At 29.3% G+C, this 26,478-nt stretch overlaps 1 protein-coding gene across 1 annotated transcript in view; it reads right to left on the bottom strand.

Annotated features, from left to right (window-relative positions):
- Positions 1-15,192, bottom strand: part of Sema1a (semaphorin 1a) — a 24,088-nt gene extending 8,896 nt beyond the window's left edge. The window contains exons 1-4 of the mRNA XM_011499891.1: positions 15,111-15,192; positions 8,146-8,555; positions 2,112-2,200; positions 1,471-1,612 (exon numbers count right to left, since the gene is read on the bottom strand). Of these exons, the coding sequence (XP_011498193.1) occupies positions 1,471-1,612; positions 2,112-2,200; positions 8,146-8,555; positions 15,111-15,148 (679 nt within the window). The 5' untranslated portion in view covers positions 15,149-15,192. The remainder of the gene's footprint in view (positions 1-1,470; positions 1,613-2,111; positions 2,201-8,145; positions 8,556-15,110) is intronic.
- Positions 15,193-26,478: the final 11,286 nt, after the last annotated feature.

The raw sequence follows: 26,478 nt of genomic DNA, 5'->3' as shown, positions 1-26,478 counted from the left end.
AACGCAATAACGCCTTTTTACATGAGATACGTGCTTTCGACATTTGTAATTTGGCAGATACGCTTTGTTGGCATTAGAGGGAAGTAGGCGAGTAGTTAATCGACAATGTTAAGGCGAAGAAGCATCTTTGGGCGAAATATTTCATATTTGTTGGAACGATGATAAGTATGAAGTATAAGGAGAAGCGGTGATTTTATGAAAAATTTCTTGGCCAATATCAGTATGTTGTAAAAACATTTTCCTGCGAGAAAATTAAAAATTCCAAAAATAATTTAGTGGAATAACGAATGAAATAAATAGTGAAGATCTTTTGAGATAATCTAATAGAAGTTTTAGTTTTTATCATCAATTGACTAATAAATTAATTAGTTATAGCTGTATGGATGAATGATTAATTGTAAAATAATCGATAATGTAATTCTTATTGAAGTCTTTTTTTTTTTTTGGCTAATTAAAATCATTGATTAATAGTTGCATTAATATTTGTAATATTGGAAATAAATTAATCTTAGTGAATGGTTGCAAGCTTTTCACCGGTAAGAACTTTTTCTTTCCTTTTTTGTTTTTTAACCGATATATTCTCTCTTACTGTCGCGCTGCCCCGTGCTAATCGTTTTATTTGAGTAATAAAATGATACTGGTACGCATAAGATCTCTCCTTAATTTATATTTTAGATGCCTTGATATGCATGAAATAATATTTATATAATGTTGTTTACTATCCTCTTTATATCTATATTAAAAAAATAAAATAAAATAAAAAAAAAACAAAAAAAAAACCTCTATAAAAGTCTATAATAGCCTGAAATACTGTACTTTTATATACTAATATACATCAATAAATATAAGTAAATAAATAAAAAGTGACGGTTGTTCTGTAATCATTGCTATTAAAAGTTTCAATTGAATACATAGATAATTGAAGATGATTAAAATAACTTAATAATATCATGTTGGATTAAAAATATATATGGTCGCGGAATAATTAATACAATGCTACTCTATTATTCTCGTTTCTAACAATTTCCCTCATTAATTCGTAAATACAATATTTTAATTTTTTATATCTCATAAAATATATGCTCTTAAATGTAAATAATAAATTGTTCAGAATTTGATAAAAGCCAATCATAAAGTATCATCGTAAAGTAAAAGTATCGATTTTCTTTAAAGTTTAAATTACCGAATAATACTCTCTTAAGCGATATTTAAAACGTTCGTCGTTTTTCAAAACTTTTTAATAAATACCATTATATTTTGTTTAGTGATGGTAACTAAGAAGTTCGTGACCTAATCGATAGCACTTTTGCCTAGTATGTGTAGAGGCCATTGTTATAATTGAATGTTCAAGGAACTTTGCATAAAATTTAGAATATTCAAGCTATGAAGGTCATACAAATGTAGAGGTGAATTGTAGAAGTTGTTTATATCCAATGTATGTTGAATAATCAAGATTGTCATGAAACTTACGTATTTCATTGAAATAAAATGGAAAATCTCCAGTAACGGAACAATTGAGACGAGACTTTAAGAAGGACGTCCATCTATTTCGAAAGCGGTGAGGTCCGCCCCGATCGTATTTGCAAACTCTCGCAACTCGAGAATACACCGCCTGAAACAAATACATTAATAAGCTTTTCTCATATTAAATAAAATAAAAATAAATAGCAAATAGTAGTAGCCTTATCGAGCTTACCTTAAGTAAACCCGTATAAATCTTTTAAATAGGACTTTTCCTCCGTAGGTATTACGAAATTACCATAATATTAGACACAATGACGTAATTTTAAGAGGAAGAAGTACTGTATAAAACTAACTCTACTCTATGAAAATCAAAATTAAAAAAAGGATTTAAAAATTAGTCACCTTTAAGAAATATATTGTTATCTTAATAGAACAAAGACGAAAAAATAAAAATGAAATGCAAGAACCACACGTCCAACTTCTATATTCGCGCGTACTTTACATAATTTTGTGATTCTGCACGGCCATTTTTCTGGCTGTCGCGCGATACATGCATTAAAAAATTCTCCTTTAATTTGAATTTTCGCGAGTAAAGCAACGTATAACCGCACTTATGAATACAAATGATTAATGCAAATGAAACAAACCTTGCCGCAATTGATGTACTCGACTGCGGTTTCCCTGAAGAAGAAGTACACGAAATCTCCTTGCGTCATAGAACTCACAAAATTTGGCGCTGCGAAGGAACATACAGAAATTAGATTGCAAAAAAAAAAAAAAATAATAATAATAATAATAATAATAACTTTATTGGTTTAATTAAAATTGCCATAAACCGATAGTTTATATACAGAGTGCACATTAAGTTGGTATTTGTATTAGGACAAAATTTTAGCAGAGGATATTATCATTCTTATGACTACTCGTTAATGGATATTTATTATTAGTGTTAGTGGAAAATTATCGTAATGTTATAGTTTACATTAGTGCATAAAACTGGCACGAAGTAATCTATTATTTAAAATTTCACGTTCAAGCATAAAATAGCAATAAAAAATATTATTATATTACGATGGAAAATCTTTTCGTTTAAACGATAATTATATAATTATCGTTAAAAGTTTTAATTAAAATTATTATTTGCAATTTAGTAACGGCGTTTTAATTTAGTTAGAGATCGACCTTAATTACAATTCGAAAATATTGATTTATAAACCTTTTTTTATTAAGAAAATGTGGTCTGAATTGTTATTTATATAACAGGTACACTTGATAATAAATGTAAAAAAAAAAAAAAAAAACTAACCATATTAAGTTTAAATCATAACTTTAATGTAACGAATAACGCCATTTAATTTTATCCTAATTAAATGCACTTTAATGCAATCTCGTCATTTTCATTAATTTATATGTGAAATTGAAAAAGATGCTTTATTTTGAGTTAAATAGATGGTAAGATTGATTTCTATGATATGCATTTTATTTTCAATAAAGCTTATTTTACCCTGTAAAAAAGTTTTATTATGATATAAACTGTTACAAGACGATGGCTTAATCAAATTAAAGAAAACGATGTATAACTATTTTTTATTATGAAATGTGCGCTTAATTTATTACTCTTCCAAGGAACAGGAGATAAATAGTATCCTGATTCGATACACATATGGCGGCACTATACATTTTCATTTAAATAATGTCAATTTGCTAATAGATACCATTTTATTCTGATCAAGATTTCTTATCTTGCAATCCCAGCTCAATATTAATTTAATATGTTTGAAAAAAAAAAAAAAAAAAAAAAAAAAAAAAAAAAAAAAAAAAATTAAAATGAAATTACGAAGTAAGCAGTATTTAGGATCCATGATGGCTATAAAATCAATTATATTTTAAAAAGTTTACCAAAAAATGACTATTGCACAAGATTTTTCTTTCATATTTTCAAATATGTGTGTTAAAATCATTTTTGTAACAATAAAATGAATTGTATAAAATCTATAAAAATATTGCATAAATAAAGAATTGTATAATGCATTATCAGAGATTTATTTATGCGTTCGAATGTTTCAGTTCGTCAATCATTTACAAATGATCAAAATCACTGTAAAGAACACGAAAATAACTTTGCAATCAAATTAATAGTTTTTTTATGATAATTTTTTTTTTTTTTTTTTTATATGAATACTAAATAATAAAGCGTTAATAAGAAACGAATACAATAAAAACTTTTATAATAAAGTGAAAATATATAAACGCTGGAAAAGACTTTTCATAGAATCTGTGTCTCTTAATGTCAAGTAGAGGAAAATCGAATATTATGGTTTTAATAATCATGATAATTCTGTCCCATGGGAATACTAATTGCCATACCTATCTATCTCTAAGGTAATAAAGTAATCTCTTTAAATGAAAAATTTGAAAGAACTATTGTTAATTAAACGACGAAATAAAGTTAAATTAACATTAAAATCGAATGTTGGTATACAAATTTTGTGAATTTGTAAAAACTACTTTGATGTTGAAAAACATTGAAATAAATATTCAATATTATTATCAAGCTTGAATACATCGGTAATAGATAAAGATAAAAAGAGAGAATAAGGTGTCGGGGGTATCGAATCAGAATTGAAAAGTGGATAAAAGTATCTTGGTAGTTTCTGCGATTAAAAAGTGAACGGGATCGTTAATCCAGTGTTTAAGAAACTTTTCCTATTAGACATTCTCAAGAATCATTCTCGATTGACGCTAATTGGTGACTAGTGGTAATTAATGTATAGTAGAGGAGAGAAAAAGGCGTTGAACTTGGAGACAAAAAAATGTATTTATGAAAGGAAGAAAAGCTATTTATCTTTGTTAAATTTCAGAAATTTCAAATAATAAAAGTAATAAATACTTTCATCGTGAAGATAATTTTTCATTGTTCATCATTAATTAGGTTTCTTATGGATCGCAAATTATCTTTTTAAAGCGGTTAATTCTGAAAGGTGTCCAAAATAATTCATTGGAAGATATTATAATTCGATCGTTTTAACAATTTCAAAAAATCAGGTGATTATTATTATTATTTAAGTAGAAATCGTATAAATAATAATTTATTTTATGTTGTGATGACCAGTGATTGCGACGTTTCTCGTGAATAAATTCTTGAGAACTTAACTGACTAGTTAGAATTTAGTTAAAAATATTCCACTCGTTTATGAATAAACATTATTTCTTAATGCGCATACGCTAACAATTTCCGAATTCTATATAAATAAATACATCGAGAAATTGAAAAAACTTGATGTATTCAATAAATTCAATAAACGACGGTTTATTATGTATTTCTACTGCCTAGCAAACATGTAATAAAATATCTTGCAAAATATGTGTAAACATATGCTCCTTTATCGAATTTATACTATTGTGCTAAGCATTCATGTCTATTCTACTTATATTTATCATGATAATTAATCATGATATTCTCTCCTCGCATTCTCGGTTTATAACTGTGGCATTATTCTAAGAGCTTTTGAAAATCACCAAAGCATTGTTCCGTTCTGTAACATACTAAAGCTAAATTGAACATACTTTAAATTAAAAAATATAAATACTTATATATTAACTATCGATATCAAATGCTTCTGTTGAATGTTCTAAATAATAATAATAATAATAATAATAATAATAATAATGATAATGATAATAATGATAATAATAATAAGAGAATAAGTCATATATATTGCTAGAATTAAACGTAATTAATACAAGCCATTAAATTATTCATATAATACAAATTTATTATAAAATCGAATTAAAATAGAATATAATTTTAACAGACTTTGCCAATGTCGTTAATTATCTTTTCTACACCGGGGCAAATAAATCTCGTAGAATTACATAAATAAATTATTTTAAAATATATGAAATATAAAGATTAATTATATTAAGAAATTACGTATATTTACATGAAGACAAAATTTAGTCCTACAAGTCACTATTTAAATTAGCAGTAAATATTACCGTGAATATAAAAAATGTGGTGCGTTGTATTATTTCAGAAAATATTACCCATGTCACAGTAAATTTTAACACGTTATACAGTAAAATTTATCCGCTATTATACATAATACTCCATAGCCCATTTTGAGAAAAAGAATTTTATATAAGTTTATAGGTCGAATGATAAACGAAAGAGGAACACTTATAGTTGCGTAATTATACGTTGTAAGATAAATTACAAGATATTACAGTGCGAGATGATAAAACTCTGCTATGATATATTATATGATTAATAACAATATAAAGCATTAGATGTACTGCTTGAAATCAACGTAAAAAACAATAAAACATCTTTAAAAATGTAAAAATATGTTATTTTTGTTGACTAACACATAATGTTTGAAGACAATGATACTTCATTATAAATATAAGCACAGCATAGAAATTATTAATTTAAACTGACTATTGTTTTGGGTAACAGAAATAAAAACAATAGTAAATAATTAAATAAATAAATAATATATCGTTAGTTTGTTAAAAGAAAAATTATTGTTCATAAGTTATTTTTAGTTAAAAACATGGTATGAATATTTTTGCATAAGTTATTTATTTTCGTAGTATTCCACAATTACAAAAATGACAAATGCCACAATTATTATATTATTTTATACATATACATTGTTGCCTTATATTGTATGAGATGAACTTAGATGAACTTATATTACCTGCTAAAAAGGCAATGAACAATTTTTCTCTGATTTTGATAGGCAGGCGCAGTATAAGTTCATAATGTAATTTCAAATATTTTGTAAAATACATATTCTTGATTCGGAAAGTTTATGAGGCAGGAGACTACCATAATCGAGAGCTTTAATGAGCATCGTCGAGGAATTAAATTTTTAATATTTCTGAATTACTCATAGCCTCCAAACTAATTAAACATTTAAACTATCATAAATGACGAGACAATAATCACGTACGTAATGCATTATCGATAAATTCATTATATCAAAAATAATATAATATATTCATTTTTTCGTTTAGCTTAAATATTGTTATAAAGACATACTTTTATCCAACTAACCGTAATTATAACCGTAACTCTTATTTTGAAAATACTATTTAATTTTTATTTTCCATAAGAATTGCTGATTATTATAAAGGTAAATTTTTTTTTTGTAATTACAGCTTCGATATATCAATAGTCAGCCGATAATCTAACCATTTTACGATAAAATTTTTTTAATAAATTTCATTCTATCAAAATAAATATTGAAATTTGTTTCAAAATGAAAATCTTGGCTCTTTAATTCTCCCTGGTTCAAAAGAAAAAAGAATGAAAAAGAAAAAAAACTTTTTTAAATCTCTTCCGTAAGTCGACTGCCTAAATGTATGCTTCACTAAGTTATAATATTTCGACTTAAATTTTTCATTGAAGAACATGCTGCCCCGAACGTGAAATCGGGAATTCTAATTTATCTCCTAAAGTATATTCTACATAGTAGATAAAGCGTTTCTATCTAAGACTATTTTGTATTTCAAATTTGACTTTTATTCGTATTTTATTCAGGTTTACCATTACTTAAGAAACATAATTTATGTATTCAACCACTTCACTTTTTTGACCGTTTAAACTTTCTCAATTTTATGGCACATTTTATATATATTTTTAATGTAATAGTAATTATGAATGAAATGAAAAACCAATATTGATTAATTTTAGAAATTTTATAGTACAACATTTTATAAAAATATAATTTATCCAACCCATTTTAAGATAGGAGACATAATTTTTTTTTTCTTAATTATTATTAACAAGTGGTGTGCTTACATTTGAAATGTTGTTATTCGATGTTTTATGTTGAAAATATATTCGAGATAAATAATTTACTATTACTACATATCTGACAGATATATATGGTACCGTCTCCCAGAATTCAATTTCCCGAATTGCTTTTGCTCTACGTTCATTTTATTTGCAAATGCGTGTTACTCCACTATTCAGTTGCTTGTATATAATTATAAATGTTTTTAACACAATAATAAGTTCAATGGCCAAACAACATGTAATATTCAATAATAACAAAAATAAAAAAACTTTGTTAATTTCAATGGAGAATATTAATGAATATGTACTACATAAAATAACCGACGAGATCGTTTCAAATTACATTCGATTTGTTAAAATTCATTTAGCGGAGATTCATCGAATAGGAGATTTTGGTTCTTTAAATGGAAATAGTAGAGTGAATCATTGTACATATTTCATCGTCTTTGACCCTTTCCTGTATCGCTATAATATTATATACATTTATTGATTATCCATTCAATTATTTTATAGTAATATTATTACCAATTCATATAGGATTTTGAAAATGTACTTTTTTTTTTTTTAGTGTGAATATCGTCTAGAATCGAAAATGGAATATTATAAGTAAGAGTACAATGAATTATTTCGACAATATTGACTGTATGACAAAACTAGAATCAGGCATTTTTTTGATAATGTTGAATGATAAATACAACACCAATAAAGTAATATAATAAATTTCATTGCTCGAATAATATAATCGAAAAAAATAATTTTAATCCAAATAATAAACAGGGGGGACTTTGCAAAGAAAGAGGAACTTATCGCCAAATGGCTGATTATCCGTGCTTTTTCATTGCCGATAGACGATTTATGAAAGTTTAAGGACTCACCATTGAGACTCATAGAGTCGTATTGCTCGGTCTGAAGCGGCTCCCTATAGATGATTGGATCCATGCCCGTGAAGTCGGCGACGGTGCCCGTGAACAGCTCACCGTCCACGTAGACGTAAGTGCTGTTGTGCTGGGGATCGTAGGGGCAGAGGGCTTTGGCTAATTTCTCGCTCGTCATCGTGTAGTTGCCCGGATGCACGTCGTAATTACGGCACATCGGCTTGAAGGCATTGGTACCGCACACGAGTAAACTGCTACCTCCGCTTTTCGCCAGGATGCGAATATAATTCTGGCAGTTTTCGTCGTCCTTGCCTTTTACCTGGCACATCTTCACATCCATGTCCGGCGAGTACCAAGTGAGGCGTTGTTGCTCCGTCAAGTCCGTCAGACTGAGATTGTGCACGAGGTTCCTGCGGGAAGGAGGAGAAAAGGATCGTCGTAAGCTCGGTGGGCAGGCATTTGAGATGGAAAAGCTACTATGCATGCCTGTGTATGTTCGCTTGTACTTTGAATTTTCAGGAGCATCGGTCGAGGTACACATTACGATACAATATACGTCAAATGAGATTTTAATTCTGAATAATTATTACCTACTAAGAGCTATTATTGCTAAAAACACTGAATTCTCTATTAAGGTGGATTCGAGCTCATATTAATAAAATACTAATAAATAAAGTATCTATAAAATAATCATTTTACGATTAAATATCGAGACCAATACTTTTTTCACTTTCAAAATTGTAAATTAACATTTTTTCATAAACCACAATGAAAGCTAAGTACTTCCCTACTCATTATATTCATTATGGGGAGATGTTAAGTGCAGCTCTGCGAACATTATGCAAATTTTTTGCAATCTCTTCCCTTTCTTGCATTCTGAAATCCACACATAGTCTGCGAATAAAATTTTATATGTTTAATTGACGGTTAAATAAATAAAAACATCTCGCTATATCGAAACGTGTAAGTCAAGCTTCTTCTACGGTGTGCGATTCGCCAAAAGTATTCTGGTAATTTCGCAATCGATATTAATTGAATGTTGATTAATCTATGAAATCCTCCATTTATTGGCTTTTATTTTATTTTTGTCAATTTATAACAGTAATTTTATGTATTTAATTATATTACTAGAATATGAAAATTTATTGTTGGATAAAATGAGTTACCATTAAAATAAGCAAGCAATATGACTTATAATAAAAATTTCTATAGCTATTTATAAAAAAAAGTATTTAAATTTAAGAACTTTAAAAATTATATATTTGCATGATTATAAACATATATAGTTGTTTTACATGAAAACATTAAAAACTAATTTTATCAATATGCATTGCTAGATAATGTTATTGAAATTATACTTTTCATTTTCTTTTGTATTGAACAATAAAAAAAAAATGTAAATTTATGAAAATTTCCATAATAAATTTCTTTCTATTATTTTAAATTATTTATACGTTCAATTCCCGTATTATTATAAACGTTAATATTTTAAAATTTTTATTACAACTATTTTCTCTCTTAAAAGCATTATATTAGAACATTTTTTTAATAAAGAAGTTTTATGAATAATATCATTTTCCATTTAAAAACTTCAATAAAAAATTTTTATAAATATTTTGCAATTTTAGAAGAACGGTCTTTTAAGAAGTTTATCATAACTTTTGTCATTTTTTTTGTTTTTGTTTGTTACTTACATAAATTTGATATATATATATATATATATATATATATATATATATATAAGGAATTTGTTTATATATTTACATTACATTACATTTTTTTTATATAATTTTTAATATCTTACTGTTTTGTAAATGCAAAAAACCATACTTGCCAATATAACGCATATAATACATACCATCTACAATGATTCTTTAAAATGTAAAAATAGGTAGACTAATTAAAGAATAAAAGCAGAAATGAATAAATTAAAGAAAAGAATGAAAATATCGAATAAACGCATAGAAAATAATATCTTGAAAAGAAAAAAAAAAACTGTAAATGAAACGTCTTTTTTTGTCTCTATTTTGTAATTAAACGTATAAGTGCCACTTATATAATCCATTACATACATTAAGTGCGATTTAAATAATTGGTTTTAAAGTTTTATAACAACTTTTTCATCACAAAATCACAAAAATATAATTAGTTCTTTTTATAAATATTTTCATAAATTTTCTACGAATAATTCTCAACTACTACAATAAAGTTTATGTATCAGTCTCGTATATTAATAGAATTGTTGTTTTTTTACATACTTTATCGTACCCTTGAGTAATCGAATTTTTATTAGACTTATCTAGACTTTCTTATAGAATATGCACTTTCTTTTATAAAATTAAATGAAAATTTACATGTGAATGGAGGAACGAATGTATCACCTTTATAAGGATCTTTTCGTACACGCAAAAGTAGAATTCTTTTGAAAATTGACGCTAAAATATTTGAAATTTCTCATAACCAATATGACAATGGAATAGATAAAAATAATTAAAATTTCAATTATCGCGTAAATCATTAAATAAACGTATATTAAATACATAAAAAGTTATCAAAAAATTAGATTCGATTTTATGAAATTAAATAGCTTTATTAAATTATTAGCACAAATTATGAGTACGACAGATAATCCCCCCCCCCCTCCCAAAAAAAAAGCACGCAAAGAACGCATAGCTCATAAACATTTACTTGCATTGTATTTATCAGTTTTAAAAATTAACGTGGCGCAAAAAAATGCGATAAAGGAACGTAATGTGTAACAATAACGAATACAAAGTCTCTTTAACGTGATAAAACCATGCCGAACCTAATGGGATTCTATTCCTAAAGCGCAACAAACTGCGTTCATTCGCTTGTTCATTCATCTCGCCGGACAAACTCTACACACGAGCCTCCATTTTCCAAGCGGCAATGGTTCAACTCGGACAGACGGCGAAGGTAACAAAAGAGGCGCATCGCATCATTCCGACTCCTATACTCGCGCATCTCAACTACATTCTACCGAGCAATGGAATAATTGAGAGGCGAAGCCGCGCTATTTTCTCCTCACGAGCCCTTTGACGATTTAATCAGATTCGTTTGTTAGTCGCGACAGGGAGAAAGTGCCGTTCGCAGAGCTTTAATTATACGTTCGGTTCGCGAGACTGTTGATACTGCGTTATTGAACGATTGCGAAATCGGAAATGATTATATGATATTGAGCTTTTAATTGATTGATAGTTTGCTACGGATTGCTCTTGTTCTTTTAATAGACAGGTGTTTAATCAATCTAGTGAGCTATCTATCAGGGTGCCATGTTTATACGAATGCATGTGCACTCGTCCGATTTATCCATTACTCAGCTGCAATCGATTATTTTTATAAGTAAACGCATTTATGTTAAACAACATTGCTTACAATTACAAGTTACACTCTTTCGGGAGATGTGTTCTCTCTCTCTCTCTCTCTCTCTCTCTCTCTCTCTCTCCCTCACTCTCTCTCTATTCTGTTTCATTATTTTTTTCCTTTCCCGTTTCTTTTTCACCCAAAGATCCTCAAATGATTTTATTACGCATTTCATTCGCTTATAATGCCATACGAAGAATAATACAAAACGAGAATATTACAATGAGCAAATTGCCATTTACCTAGTTCATCTAACTTTTAATTACATTTATAAAAACTTTATTTATTCGAAAAACTAACCGGTTTAATGTATTAGTAAGCCGAAGCGTTTGAATTATGAAAGTTATATTAAATAAATAATGGAATATTGTGACAGAAACAAAATGTCAAAAATACCTTGCGGAATTACTTTGAAACGTAAACTTTTGATAAAAGTACGTTGGCTATTTTATTGAAAGAAGTATCTCAGGAAGTAAGGCCGGCGATAAATTTCATAAAAGTTTACCATAATTTATGTATATTCATACTTTTATACAAATTAATATAATTTATCGAACGAAAATACAGTTTCATTATATTTATCCTTCAGTCTAACTTATTATATTATTACATTGAATTGTTTTGCCGAGCTTTAATTATTTTATTCGACTATAACTATCGAAAGCTGAATTTCAACTAGTAGAGCCCGTATAATAGAAATTACATTATAACAAATGAAGTATAAAATAAACTCGTATCGTGATCCAATGATACAAATTCATCAAAGCTCGGGGTTATTAATATTATTTTTTTTTTTTTTTTAACACAAATAACATTAACAATTAAATGAAATATGCTTAACCCAGATATTCGATTTTTGCTTGATAAAAATAATGAATTTTTTATTCGCCATTGGTATGTTTAACTCTTATTTTAAATCCAAATATTTAGATTTAAATATGTTTTTCAGCAAATATGTATCCCTACCGCGTTCCTCAATTCCCCGATTGTAAAATTTTGCTAAAACTCAATGCACTCAATTAATGCTGCTTTATCATTGTGCTTCATAATTATATGTAAACAATTTTTCAATTACAATTATTCACATTTTAGCATGAAATGCACGATGACCTTGTAATAATGCATAACATTTCTTTCAATTCTATTCTAATAATCCTTCAATAGAAATTGATTATTTTCTCCATTCATAATGAATTGCTCGTACTTAAATGATATATCAGCATCAGAATTGCGTTATTGATCTATTGCACTTCATTAATACTATTAGATATTGATTTGTAATAGTTAACATTTAAACGTAGCCTCGGACAAACGCATATCTGCAATCTACATAAAATAATTTTGCAAAATAATAATTAACTTTGTTAAATTGCTCATTTCTAAATAGACTGCCGTAGTAATTATAAATATCATTTTCTCGACCGTATCCCCTTATCAAAGGAACCTAATATTCCTCGTGCATTGATAGTTAGTTGCCTTTCCATTTAGAGTGACATTCATCGATATGAATAATAAAAATAAATGTTAATTGTTACCGACCATAAACACGTATCAACGCATACGCATCTGCGAATTTCCCTATCAAACATATCCAACTTGTAATTAACAATTAATATAATACAATCAATGGTATTTCACCGTACTACCCATTGGTTCTGATATCACCACTATGATTGCACAATAATTTCTCACTCTTTCTCTCTCTCACACGCGCTCGCGCCCACCCACCCCCACACCAACACACAAAATACACATATATATTTACAAATATAGATTAATTGTAACATACCCTTCGTATTTGTTAAAGTTTGCAATTTAGTTTGCAAGAACATAGAGCAGAAGTGAGTGAGATAGAAGAGAGAGAGAGAGAGAGAGAGAGAGAGAGAGAACGAACGGGAGATTAACAATTTTCTCTTCCCCACAAGTTATTGAATATTGCTAAGAAAGTCTCACTCAGATGATTATAGATCTATTACTACTACTACTACTACTACTACTACTACTACTACTACTACTACTACTTTGTAATTGAGATATTACTTGATTTTATCATAGTCACATGGCAAGGTGCAATCTTATCCCACCGTACCTTTCAATTTGTAATTTATTTTGAATATATTTTTCATTCGATTGATCCTCTACTGGATGCCGCGGTTGATGAATACATGATTAAGCTCTGATATACATGTAATGATAGTGTAATATATGCCCCTATGTCATAAATGTCATTGAAATGAATGTGTGCACGCAAGTCACTTACATTCTTAATTGCTTCAAGAGCGATCATTTCCTGCACAATTCAACATGATATACGCACTCTATTTCAACAACATGTTTTTCCATTAATACGCTTTCATTTCTCTTATTAAGATCATTATTCTGCAATAACGAGGACATTTTTCAATAATAAAGTTGCATTGGAATTTATTTCGCTATCAATTTTGAATGTATAGAATTTTGTAAGGACATTTGAAATATTATATTCTTAGAATTTGTCATTATTTTTCAAATTCATTATCTATTATAATAAAAATTTTTATTTTAAAGTAATTATATGCAAAGCCACACTTGCTCAAATTCGTACAATTTAGGCTTATAAGATCGCACCATAAGATCTGAAGTTTAAAATTACAATAAATATCATCTTCCGAATGACAAAATATATTTAATAATTTAAGCTTCATTTATTATCAACGTAATTGATAATAATCAACATTGATGCATCTCTCTTTTTTTCTTTCTAATTATACTAATTAGTATTTTGAGTGTGCCAAAATTAACGTAATAAAATCGTTTTTATTAATATATAATTATTATTGCAGTTTTAATTTTAATTAATCTCTTATATTGTAAATGCAAATGGTAAAGTACATTAAATAATGAAATTTAATAATGATATACAAAATCCTTGATATAAAACACTTTTTAATATAATTATATTAATTAACATTACGCTTAATAATTATTATAATAACTTATACAATTAATTACTTTTTTAAGCTGTTAGCGATATTATATTAATATATTATATTTCAAATGTAAGGTTTATGCATCACAATAAGAGTAACAATTCTACTAGAGTAAACGTCTACAATTTATGTTTTATAATTTAATATATATTTTATCATACTAATTATGATTTACATGTAATTACACGTAATATCAAGTACATATTTTACTTATAACAATATAGGATAAAGTAGTTACGAAACAAGTAAAAGGAACCGACGTTATCAATCTCTTTTTTTTTTTTTTTTTTTTTCAAGATTCCTTAAAAAGTTCGACAACAACGACTCGACAGAAGAAAACGAAGGAAGAAAAAACAAAAGTATGACATAAATATTTCTGCACAAGTAAAAGGAATACATAATAATTTTAAAATTTACGAACATTCTTATCATTTTGTGTATAATCTCTAAAAAAAGAAAAAAGAAAAAAGAAAAAAAAAGGCAATGAAAGCCTACGATTTTCACTTGCCGTAAAATCTCGTCTTAATATCTACGCATAAGCGTGTGTCGTAAGCGTGCACACATAAGTGTATTCGTATAAGCGTGTGTCCGTGTTAAAATTTTAAAATTTACCTTCCGCCGACCAATAGGTAGCTGCTGTCTCTGAGCATGAGCCGAAAGTAGTCTGTGTGCGTCTCGTTACCAGTGAACCTGAATACATCTTCCGCGCCTGGGAACAAAAAAGCAAAAGATGGAAGAATGAAAAAACAGTTTTGTTACTTATTTTAAAAAGTGGAATTACTCTTCTCCGTATAATTAGCCTTTGTTTCTCTTTTTCCTGCTTAAAAAGTCTGTAACTTTCTTCCCTTACTTCCTTTTCTTTTTTTCGAGGTTATTTTATGCGGGGGAACAGCGTAGCCCTGATAAGAATTCCGAAGAGGTTGAAAAGAAAAAGGAAGGAGAAATGAGTTAATAATAAGTAACAACTTTTCGCCGAGATTGAAGAAGAGATGAAAGATCAAGTTAGAGAGTGGCGGGGAGAGAGAGAGAGAGACGAGAATGAGTTATTGAAAGCTTTATTTGTGTACTATGGAGGATTGCAGCAATTTTAAGGTATATGGGAGGAAAAGTATGGATGCACCTTGAGCCATTTTTCTTAATAAATGTATATTCAGATAATTAAGATGTATTTTAAAGATTTATGATTTATCAAACTTTCAAATTATATCATACTGCTTTATCAGTACAAATTTATATATATATATATATATATATATAGATATTTGTTTATTTTTTATTTTTGTATATTAATTATTTTATCTGTGATATAGTTGATTAGTTGGTTTAATTATCTTACGATTACAGTATTATTGACAATAATTTTACAGTAAATAACATTAATAAACAATTATCTACTTATATTATCTTTAAAATTTTAATAGTTTTTTTTAGTATAATTATAATATGTAATACGTAACATTGATTAACTTATAGACATCAAATACATTTTCGAAAAGAAAAAAAAAACTATAAAAATTTCTGGATGAAAAGTTTCATACAATTTGAATAATGATAATCGTCATTTATTCGGATCAAATAAAATTCGAAATTAGTAACTAATGATATTAGCAATAATAATACTATTTTAAGCATAACACACAAATGTCAATATTGAAATTCAATATCGATTTATCAGCTTAACATCAATTACTTCATTTCAATGTTAAATTTATCTTTAAATCTTACAATATAAATAATATGCTTATATTGAGTAATTATATATACATATTATATTATCAATTTAAATGTGTATTTATAAAAATATTTTCAATGTATTTGTAATAACTATAGTTATTAAGTGATGATGGCGAATATACACAAGATTAAATTGACGACTGATTCATTGTATGAAATATCGGGATATAGAGAAGACAATTAACATATCAATATTTATATTAGACTATGATGAATAATAAATATAATAATAAGAATAATTTATATTAATAATTTCTTGTTAAATAAATGAATAATCTTGTACTTGATAATTACCTATTAAAAATTTTTTAAATATATATATATATATATATATATTTGAAAAAAATCATCTGTTATGTAGACGTGAATGAAATTACTTCATTAAATAAATAAATATATACATATAAACTCAATTATATATTTATTATTTGAAATGTAATGTACTTAGTTTTATAACAGATGTATTTAGTTGTCTCGCAATTTTGTCAAAAGCAATAGTTAACCAAATCATATACTCGATTAAGAAATCAAATATTTAAAAATGTATCAACATGACATCTCTACGATATCAAATATGTAACATTCAACTAACTTCAAGTTGATGAATTGAAATAAGTAACATTTAACGCTCTTCGTTATTGTCTTCGACAGAAGGAAAGGTATTTTCACTTAATCCTATTTTCAATGATTGAGCAAATGTTTAGACAGTTGAATTTTTAAACCAAATCGTTCGCTGGTTTTAAAATAAAAAGTAATTAGTTCTTTAGAATTGTGAAAAGAATGTAATGGTGAATTGAAATGTAAGATATTTCAAATAATTGAGTTAAATATCTTGTAATAATGTGCTATAGTATTTTAAATATGTTCATCTCACTATGGAAATGAACATTAATATTTTTCCATATTTTAATGAATAATATTTCGATTTTTATGGAAAAGCCAGATATTCGAAAAATGTCAATATTAATTGATTGGATGTATTTTAAATATAAAATGAAAATTTAATTTACATATATATATATATATATATATATATATACGTATATATGAAAAATCAACGATATAAGTAGAATATGAAATCATAATTGTACATCATAATAATACATTATTAAATTAAATTTTTATTTAAAATTAAAAGACAAATTTACTTCCCATACTATCTATACTTTTAGGAATAGAATTGGGTGAAAAATATTTTTAATAACGTAAAAAAGGATGCACTAAAAGTCACAGTAACGAATGAATATTGCAGTTGAAATATATTGTCGCATTTAAATATAGGGACAACAAGAACAATTATTCTCTTGCGGATTTCATTTATACTTAACAACGCGTACGGCCATGAGCTTTTCGCCGCATCTAAAAGCTCGGTGGTCGAAAGCTTTCCGCCAAAGCCACCAAATTCACGTTCCTCCAACTGAGGTCGACTCCCTAAATAAAGGCAGACGAGGATCATCGATTGCTCATTAATGTATGCGTACAGTCTCAGATAATAAACAGTCAGAGCCAGACTACGCAGGCATTTAAGTACCGAACATAAAATTCCTCGCAATCGTTCGACAAGCCCGTGGAAAAAGATTTTCCCGGGCCTGGCCGTCGAATCGCATCCGTCGGGGCGACAAGCGTCGCTCGAGCCCACGGGCCGCATTCTACATTCGTTATCGCGAAATTAGCATGCGAATTTCGCACCACACCCCCGCGCGCATTACCCAAACCACGCCAGCATCATTAATCGGGATTTACGATGATTTGCAAGAGGGGATGCACGATCAAAACGCGAGCGTCAATCATCGGGCGGGGGTGTGGTGCGTGGGTGCGCGAGTCGTCAAAACGCGGCACCCACATGCCCGCACGCACATATCGAATTGAATGCCTGACGTGACTGGACTTCGACCGCGCCATTCGGCTTATCGCGGGAGCGTGCACGTGCGACTCTCGGTACAATGGAATTCAAGAGCGTCAATCGGTGATGAAATTTCAGAAGAGGAAAAAAGCCTTGGACGAGGCGACGTGAAGTTCGAGTGGGCAAGCAAATTTTCCTAATTGGTCTCTGGGGTTGCGAGGATACGTGATTGTTGCGAGCAGGAAAATTTCGCTTGCGATGGCGAGGGGCTGACTTTGTCTAGGCTAGGAAATCATATTTTGGACAAAATGTTGTGTTTCTGTGCTTTCGATCGTTTTTTTCTTCTTCTTCTTACTTTTTATGGTTTCTTTTACTTTACTCAAACATTGACGCACATCATTGGTTTCGAGCTATTAATATCAAGAGAGGCATTGTATTTTGTCAATATATTTTGCTTAACATTTACTTAAATACATGAGAAGTCATAAAAATCCCATCCTCTCTCATTCACTTAAATTAAGTTCATAAAACACTCATCTAAAATTCTTAATCAGATATGAAAAAAAAAAACAAAAAATAAAAAAAAAATAAAAAAAAATCATTACCTTGTTTTGAAAGAGACATATATTTATTCATTATTATAAAATAATTTAGTCTCTAATGACTATCAATAAATTATCAAAATTTTTATTATATAATTATACTGACATAATAAAACTTCAAAATCAGCAATGTAAACATAAATTTTCATAATCATTATATAAAAATGATTAGATAGAAACGATCGATTGTTTAATTCGAATATTTAATAGCTGCTTTCAAATTACAACTATCACTGTCTATTCGGTGAGAGGTCAAACCTCTAATGAATCAATTTTTCATGATAACTAAATCACTTTAGACAATTATTTTTTATAGATAATGTTTAAATTTTATAAATTCTTGAAAGATGCAGTAACTCGTAATTTAGCGCATTTATTTTAATTCACAACGACGAAACAATTGTATGTGTATGATAAATAAATCGAATCTCTCTGTAAATACAGGATTGGTGATTTAGTGAACCGAAGAGAGGCGAATCGACAGAATAGGTAAATGATCGAGAAAGAAAAACAATCATCATTCTAAGTGTCGCCAGTCGCCAAGTATTTAAAATTGTTTTTCCAGTTTGATTAGAATATATATGCTGAAAGATCAACAACAACGACAACAAAAATCAGTGAAATAAATGAAATTTATTCATTAATCATTGTTTCATAATAATAAAATAATAATTTATTTCTCTGATAATTGCAATGTCTTTTTGACTCCATTAGTCTTCAGTACGCGTAATATGATGTATTATTTAACTTAACGTCCATTGAAATCAATTCAAAAAGAAACAATAACAATAAATGGAGACTGTTGGTACAAACCAAAATTTTTATTTATTTTTCACAATATGAGCCATTGAATTTACAAAACCTCACGCAGAACATATTGCTATATATACATTGTAACAAGTACTTTAAACTTTTTATAACTATTATTTATGGCATTAGCATGTTATATACGTCACAACAACAAAATATTGACTGAGTATTGATAGGGTAAGAGAGCCGATGAAAAAAAGGAAATGTTTTACAAATACCGGATGCACTCCAGTTGTTGGTTTGTTCTACTTCCGTGCGTCCCTGTCTCTGTCACAATATTTTTTTTTTTTTTATTTTTGGCTTTTGCTTATCTCGTGGACGGCGGATAGCATAGTAACGCGAAACTTGGACATTTCGGTTCGTTACGCGGTTCACTGATTTTGTACATTTAACCATTGATTTAGCATTACACGAAACAATAATAAAACAATGTCAATTAAAATTATTTTTATATAAATTTATTTTTATTATTCATTACGAATATTTATGCGATAGTTTACAATAACAATTTTAGATTTAATAATTGAAAATAGAATTTTCGATTTCAATTTCTCGTACGTGACTTTTATTATGTACTTTATTATATCCCTAAATTGAAGCGTATTTCGTAATTTACAATAAACAAATACAGAACAATTCATATATAATGGCAACGATGTATCAACTATATATCTACATTATGTACTTTAAATAATTAAATGTAAATATTAATAAGATAGATAGTACTTATTCATAAAATCCCACCATTTTAATTTCCATAAATCAGTACTTTATTTATCATAAAGGTATGAATGACTTTAAAGCTTAAAATAACTATCGCCATAATCATATGTATCATTGTAATGATAGTGATATAAAAAAGTAAATTCAATAAAACGTGATTCTAGTGGTTTTAAGTAAAGTAAATTTATTTTAATAAGCAATATTTTTATTGGCAAGTAGTAATGACGTTATCACGTATTAGAACAACAATAAAAAATTATCGAGACTTAACTTTTTATTACTTTAACGGAATAAAATTTTATAGTTTTAATATAATGCTTGAATATTATAAGGTCAACATAAAAACATAAGCATTATGATAAATAGAGAGTGATTAAAACTATTTTGAATCATTTTACGATCGTTATTGATCGAATTATTACATGAGATACGGGATTATACATCAATTGACAACTTTATTATCAATTTGAATTGAAGTTTTATTAAAGTATTGCGTTTTACGTAAAACTTGCTAGTACGAAACAACCAGTCATGATATTTGTATATTATATTATAACGATATGACTGTGCATACCAACTGAAACTATTGACGATTAAGATTCTTTTTATTGTTTATTCTATGTAATTTAGAAAATACGAAAGAAGAGGAAAAACTTGTTCACTTTATTCCCATTAGCTCATGGACTCGAATACAACTTACCTTTTCACTTGTTAATTGTCAACTCCGTTTCAAATATGTGAGTTTGATTGAAACTGAATCTATTAGAAAAACAATAACCATTCAAATAAATTGTAGAAAGCATAAAAATCAAAATTACTTCACTCGCAGGTATCAGCGATTAAAAGAAACGTAGGAAATGAATTTTCTAATATTCACTAACACGTACGTGGACCGAATTACCTTTGAAATTAAAATCCCATTATCCGTTTGTACATCTCCATAAAACCAACGTTTTTTCCTCTTTTTCGTCAGAGACACCATCTCTTTCTTCTTTTATACGATGTGTGCATCGAGTCAGTCGACGAGCATTGAAAGAAAAATTCTCCCTTTTCTTTGCCACAGATATGTATACAGATCCACGGTGAAAACTTCGTCGTTCTCGGTCCATTCACCTAGTCTCTTACTCACACCCCCGCCCTTTTTTTTTTTTACGCAGACAATCAGACGTCGTCGAGGCGAAAACTCGTCACTTTCAGGACGGAAGGTCCGAGTCTCCTTTCTTTTCAACTTTTTCTCTCTCTCTCTCTCTCTCTCTCTCTCTCTCTCTCTCTCTTTCGACGAAGCTCTACAATTGTCGAAGTTTTCTTTTTTAAAATCGGATGTAACGATTTGTTTTTTAAAGGTATTTTTCCTCTCACGTTTTTTGCGACACGAGGGAAAGATTCTTTTAGTTGCAGTTTAAATGCCTTGTAGACAAAAGTGGCAGGGACTGTTACCGAGGCTCTGATGTTTTTAAATAAGCGATCTTGCGCCAACCGATGAGAAATACAAGATATTTTGCATGTGAATTCTTGAATTTTTTTTTTTTTTTTTTTTTTTTCTTGTCACTAACAGAAAAAGACGTTACTGAAAGTCAATTCGAGAGGATGTTTAATTTAAGTACTATTTTTCGACTTTCCGTGAATATCGATTTCCATTAATCGAAATTCATATAAATTCTATGGCCGACTCGGAAATAAATTTTCTTTTATCTCTACTTATTTCTCGTACTCGAGAATCCCTATAATTCTGTAGTATAATATGTTATTGTATTAAATAAATACAACGGTAAAATATCGCTGTGATTAAATATTACACGATTTTTCTAAAGTATAATAAAATGTTCTTATATAGTTAAGCTTTTGCTTGATATTCAAATTTAAAGATTAAAAATATCATTTCCGATACTGCTCGATAAATATGCTTCCTGATTGACAAAAGTTAATTAAAAGAGAATGAAAAATTGCCCTTCCAAACATAAAAATAACAATGAATATTCCAAAATAAATTACTTCGTTCAATAAAAAATTATTTAATACACATATATACGTATGTACATGTGGGTATGCGAAAGTACAACTTCAAGAAAGTATCAATAACGGATAGAATTATTTTCATTCGATTAATAATATTGATAGCGCATAAATTCATGTATTTGAAAATGTTTCTTTAGAGATATTATGATATTGCAAATGCTGAAATTTATGACACGGAAAATGAATTAAGTCGAATAAAACGCAAAAGGCGCGTCTTTTTCCCATCGCGTTCTTTTACTTTTCTAGAGTTTCCGAAACGTCTTGATTTCTTCATCATCGATTTCGTGATATAAAAGTAGACCGTCTGGGAGCGTCCTGCGATAGCTTTTGCAAGTGTATGAAAAATAGCTAGATGAATTGAAATCTTCACATTAATCTCGCAATTTTTAATATACCTCAACTGTTTATTAAAATTAAAGATCGCACGCTAAATTACGTAAGCTAAGTATTATTATTATTATTATTATTATTATTATTATTATTATTATTATAATAGGAGAATAATTTAAGAGGTCGAGAAAATTATTCAACGATATTTTCAAATTCAATTATTTATTCCGATATCATTGTCTCCGCATTATTAAATAATCATTATTGTTATACATATTTTATATTCCAAATAAGGAACTAAATTTTTATGAATAAAATATTTCTCAATAAATTAAATTAAATTTTTATATCATTGTTATAAATATAATTGCTTGGAGTTTTAATAAATTAGATGCAAGTATTTTATTTTCATATAAATCATTGCAAATGCTCAACTTAGAAATCTTACTACAAAACCATTCTCAACTTCACCGCGAAAAACTCCAACAAATAAAGTCGCTTGCTATCATTTTATCAGCCGCGTAGCAGAGATTCTCAAGTCAACATTGCTCGTACTTCAAATGAGTCTGTTCTCACAATACCAAGTAACTTGTATCTTGAACCGAAGAAATAAGGAGGGCAAATGGGAGGAGACACTAGAAAAAAGTCATGAGCAACTTACATTGAAGAGTTTGTCTCACCCCTCCCCCCCCGCCCCTCTTCCGTCGACCCAACCGCCAATTCCAGTGCCAACCGCGCTCTTATTCCGTCTAATTTATACTTGGGTGTATGTCGCCGAAGCAATGGTTGAAAAACTTTGCCGATTGCGGGACAAGTCCACCTAGACATGGACGCAAGCTAGTGTAAGCGTAGCTAAGGCCTTATTAACGTGGGAGAGTCGAATTGGCGGAAGCGAGTGCCCGAGAGAGGCAAAGAAAAGCGAGAGCAGCCTGCATCTGTTACCCACTTGCGGAGTATACGTAATGGCATCTGGGGAAAGATGATATACATTGTAAGAGCAAGGAGAAACATCAGCAACAGCATCTGCACCAGTGCTGCCACCGTCGCCTATACCAACACTACCACCAACACCGCCACCGCCACCACCATCATCAGTGACACCACTACCACTACGATTACCACTACCACCAGCAGCAACAGCAGCAGCAGCAGCAGCAGAAATGTTTTAGTACCATATCGACTTTCACGGTTTTACCTCCTTCGCTCTCTTCTTCCCATCTACTCATCCGCTCTCATTGCCGACCCCTCTCGCGCTCCGTCTTCCATCGATATACATTCCTATCTATTCCCGATAGCCTACGATAAGAATGCTGTCTCGTAAAGACTGCGGAATCATCTTATACCAGAAATGGAAAATCAGCTAAAAAAATGCGAGAAAAGAGAGAGAGAGAGAGAGAGAGAGAGAGAGAGAGAGAGACAGTGTGTGTGTGTGTGTGTAGGTGTGTAAAAACATACGATAAATAAAACTGGTCCTCCTTCTATCTTATTCATTTCAGTCATGAAGAAATTGTGTTTAACGATTATAAAATAACTTAAAGATTAAAAGTACTTCAAGATATTTATTTTATAAAAATTAATTTTCCTTAACACGTTCCCACATTTCAAAAAAATAAAGATAATGTTTATTGACTTTAGTTATTTCCGTCATGAGATCGATATTCTTCTGTAAAAGGAAATCATATTTCGTTTCACTAGTTTTATATAAATTCATATACGTCTAGCATAAAGCGAATTAGATTTTTAATATTAGATTTCAAAGTATATAAAATCATACTTACGGAAATAAATTCAATGAATTTATGTTTCCTATAGACTCATGAAAACAGAAATATAAAATTATGTAAAAATTAATTCTATTTCATCGTGGGAAATGAGATCTTAAAGGAAGATGTAACTACATTATGTTTCAGTATTTCTGATGAATTTTACAAGAAATTATAGGTTTATATTTACCTATTTACCTATTTACCTTACAAATTCATAAGTATGAATTGAAAATATCAAAGAGCATGTTAATATTACAATAATCAATTGTCAAATTAACAACTGAGAACACAAAATGGTATTTAAAAGGCATACTATATTAATGCCTAATAAATTCTATTCTCTTGCATAATTTTTATTATGAACTTTAATTTCTATTTTAACCGGTAAATTATTATGCTATCGGTGCATATAAGAAAAAAAAATCAAATATACTTACATTATGAAAATACATTCGGCTTCCTACAAAATAAGATACCGTCCAATCGATATCACATTTTTTGCTCTGGAATTATGAAATTTTAACACCAGCTGCTACACACGCACACGCGCACATGTCTCAGAACATACTAACGAGTTAAATAACTATATACATACAGCTACCAACGACTCAATGAGTAATTTGTAATTCGTTTATTTATAAAATTATTTTAAGTTAAATTGCGTTAAATTGCCAAAACTATTTTATATTGTTATAAATTACGCAATTACTGTTTAAAAGCTACCGTTTAATTTATCTCTACAACGAGCTTCAATTAAAGCTTCAAGTTATTTTGAATCTAATTGCTTATATAAAATGATATAGTGAAAACAATGGTTTTAATGTTTATACAATGGAACGGTATTCTATCTTTTCAATTCTTTAATTCATAGTATATTGCAAATAAAATTTTGCGGCTGCTGAATAAGAGCATGAACGTGTTGTCTCGATAGGTGAAGAATCTTAATGTCCCATTGAATATGACAATTTGTTGTAAAAATGAAAAAACGAAAAAATGAAAAAACGAAAAAACAAACAAATAAAAACTAATAAAAAAAAAAAAAAAAAAAAAAAAAAAAAAAAAAAGACTCGAAATTTCAGTCTCGTTAATTACGTCTAATATAAATTTCGCCTATTCTAAATTTTAATTTCCTAAATGAAATGAATTAATTACCAAAGCGAAATCCTCGCACAAACGTGCACGTAGATAAAACACCTTTATCTAATTGCCAAGCACCGACGCATATTTACCATTTTATAATACGAGGCAAGATTTTGAGAACCGCGATATTCTAACTTAAGCACATAATTAATGTTTAATAATGACACTTAATTATATTCGTGTATGGGGACAAAGTGTAAACCAAAGGACCATAATTAACGAAGTATTATTTTTTTAATTGAACGGCGAATGTCCCATTGTCATTGTCCGCCTCGTCCCTCCCTATTGCCGTATTTTCAAAAAGTAAATACGCCGACTCGTTAAGCATCGTCTCATCCTAACGGCAACCAACTGCGTGTCCATTCCCTCCATTTACCAGTCCATCTGGCGGCAATAATCAACGTCTCGGTCCTCGTTTCTTTTAATTCCTATGTTTAGATGCGAACCGCGACTCGTTAAAACCAAGTCATATCGTCCATAAAATCTGCTTGCACGTCGCCCACCACCCCCATCATACATTCTTTACAGCTCTCGGCTGCAGGTTTGTGGCATCCACTGCTGCAACGTGCGCACGTATCGATCGAGCAAAAGGAAACGGAGTGGAAAAGCTGAGGAACGGGGATTAAGTTCGTTCCCGGGGGTAGAGAAGAAACAAAGAGAGAGTGTACACGGACCGATGGGCAGACAAAGAGAGAGGGACAGTGTGGGATCGTGGAAGGGAGAGAGAGAGAGAGAGAGAGAGAGAGAGAATTGTGGGCCTGGAGGCACAGACCAGTAATATAAGGTTTTCTCTCTCTGACTGCCGCCTGCCTGTCTGCCTCAGTGTGCGTGTGCGCGCGCGGGCGTACGTGTAGTAGCCGTTGTAGTTGTAGCAGTAGTAGCAGTAGTAGTTGCAGTGGTAGTGGTTCTGGAAGTAATAGCAGTAGTAGCAGTTGTAATAGTAGTGGTAGTAGTAGTAGTGTTAGTAATAGCAGCAGCAGCAGCAGCAGTAGTAGTAGTAGTAGTAGTAGTAGTAG

Source organism: Ceratosolen solmsi, unplaced genomic scaffold (genome assembly GCF_000503995.2).
Source record: "Ceratosolen solmsi marchali unplaced genomic scaffold, CerSol_1.0 scaffold41, whole genome shotgun sequence".
NCBI classification, from domain to species: Eukaryota; Metazoa; Arthropoda; class Insecta; order Hymenoptera; family Agaonidae; genus Ceratosolen; species Ceratosolen solmsi.
The sequence above is the reverse complement of the archived record's forward strand: the minus strand, read 5'-3'. Positions and strand labels throughout refer to the sequence as shown.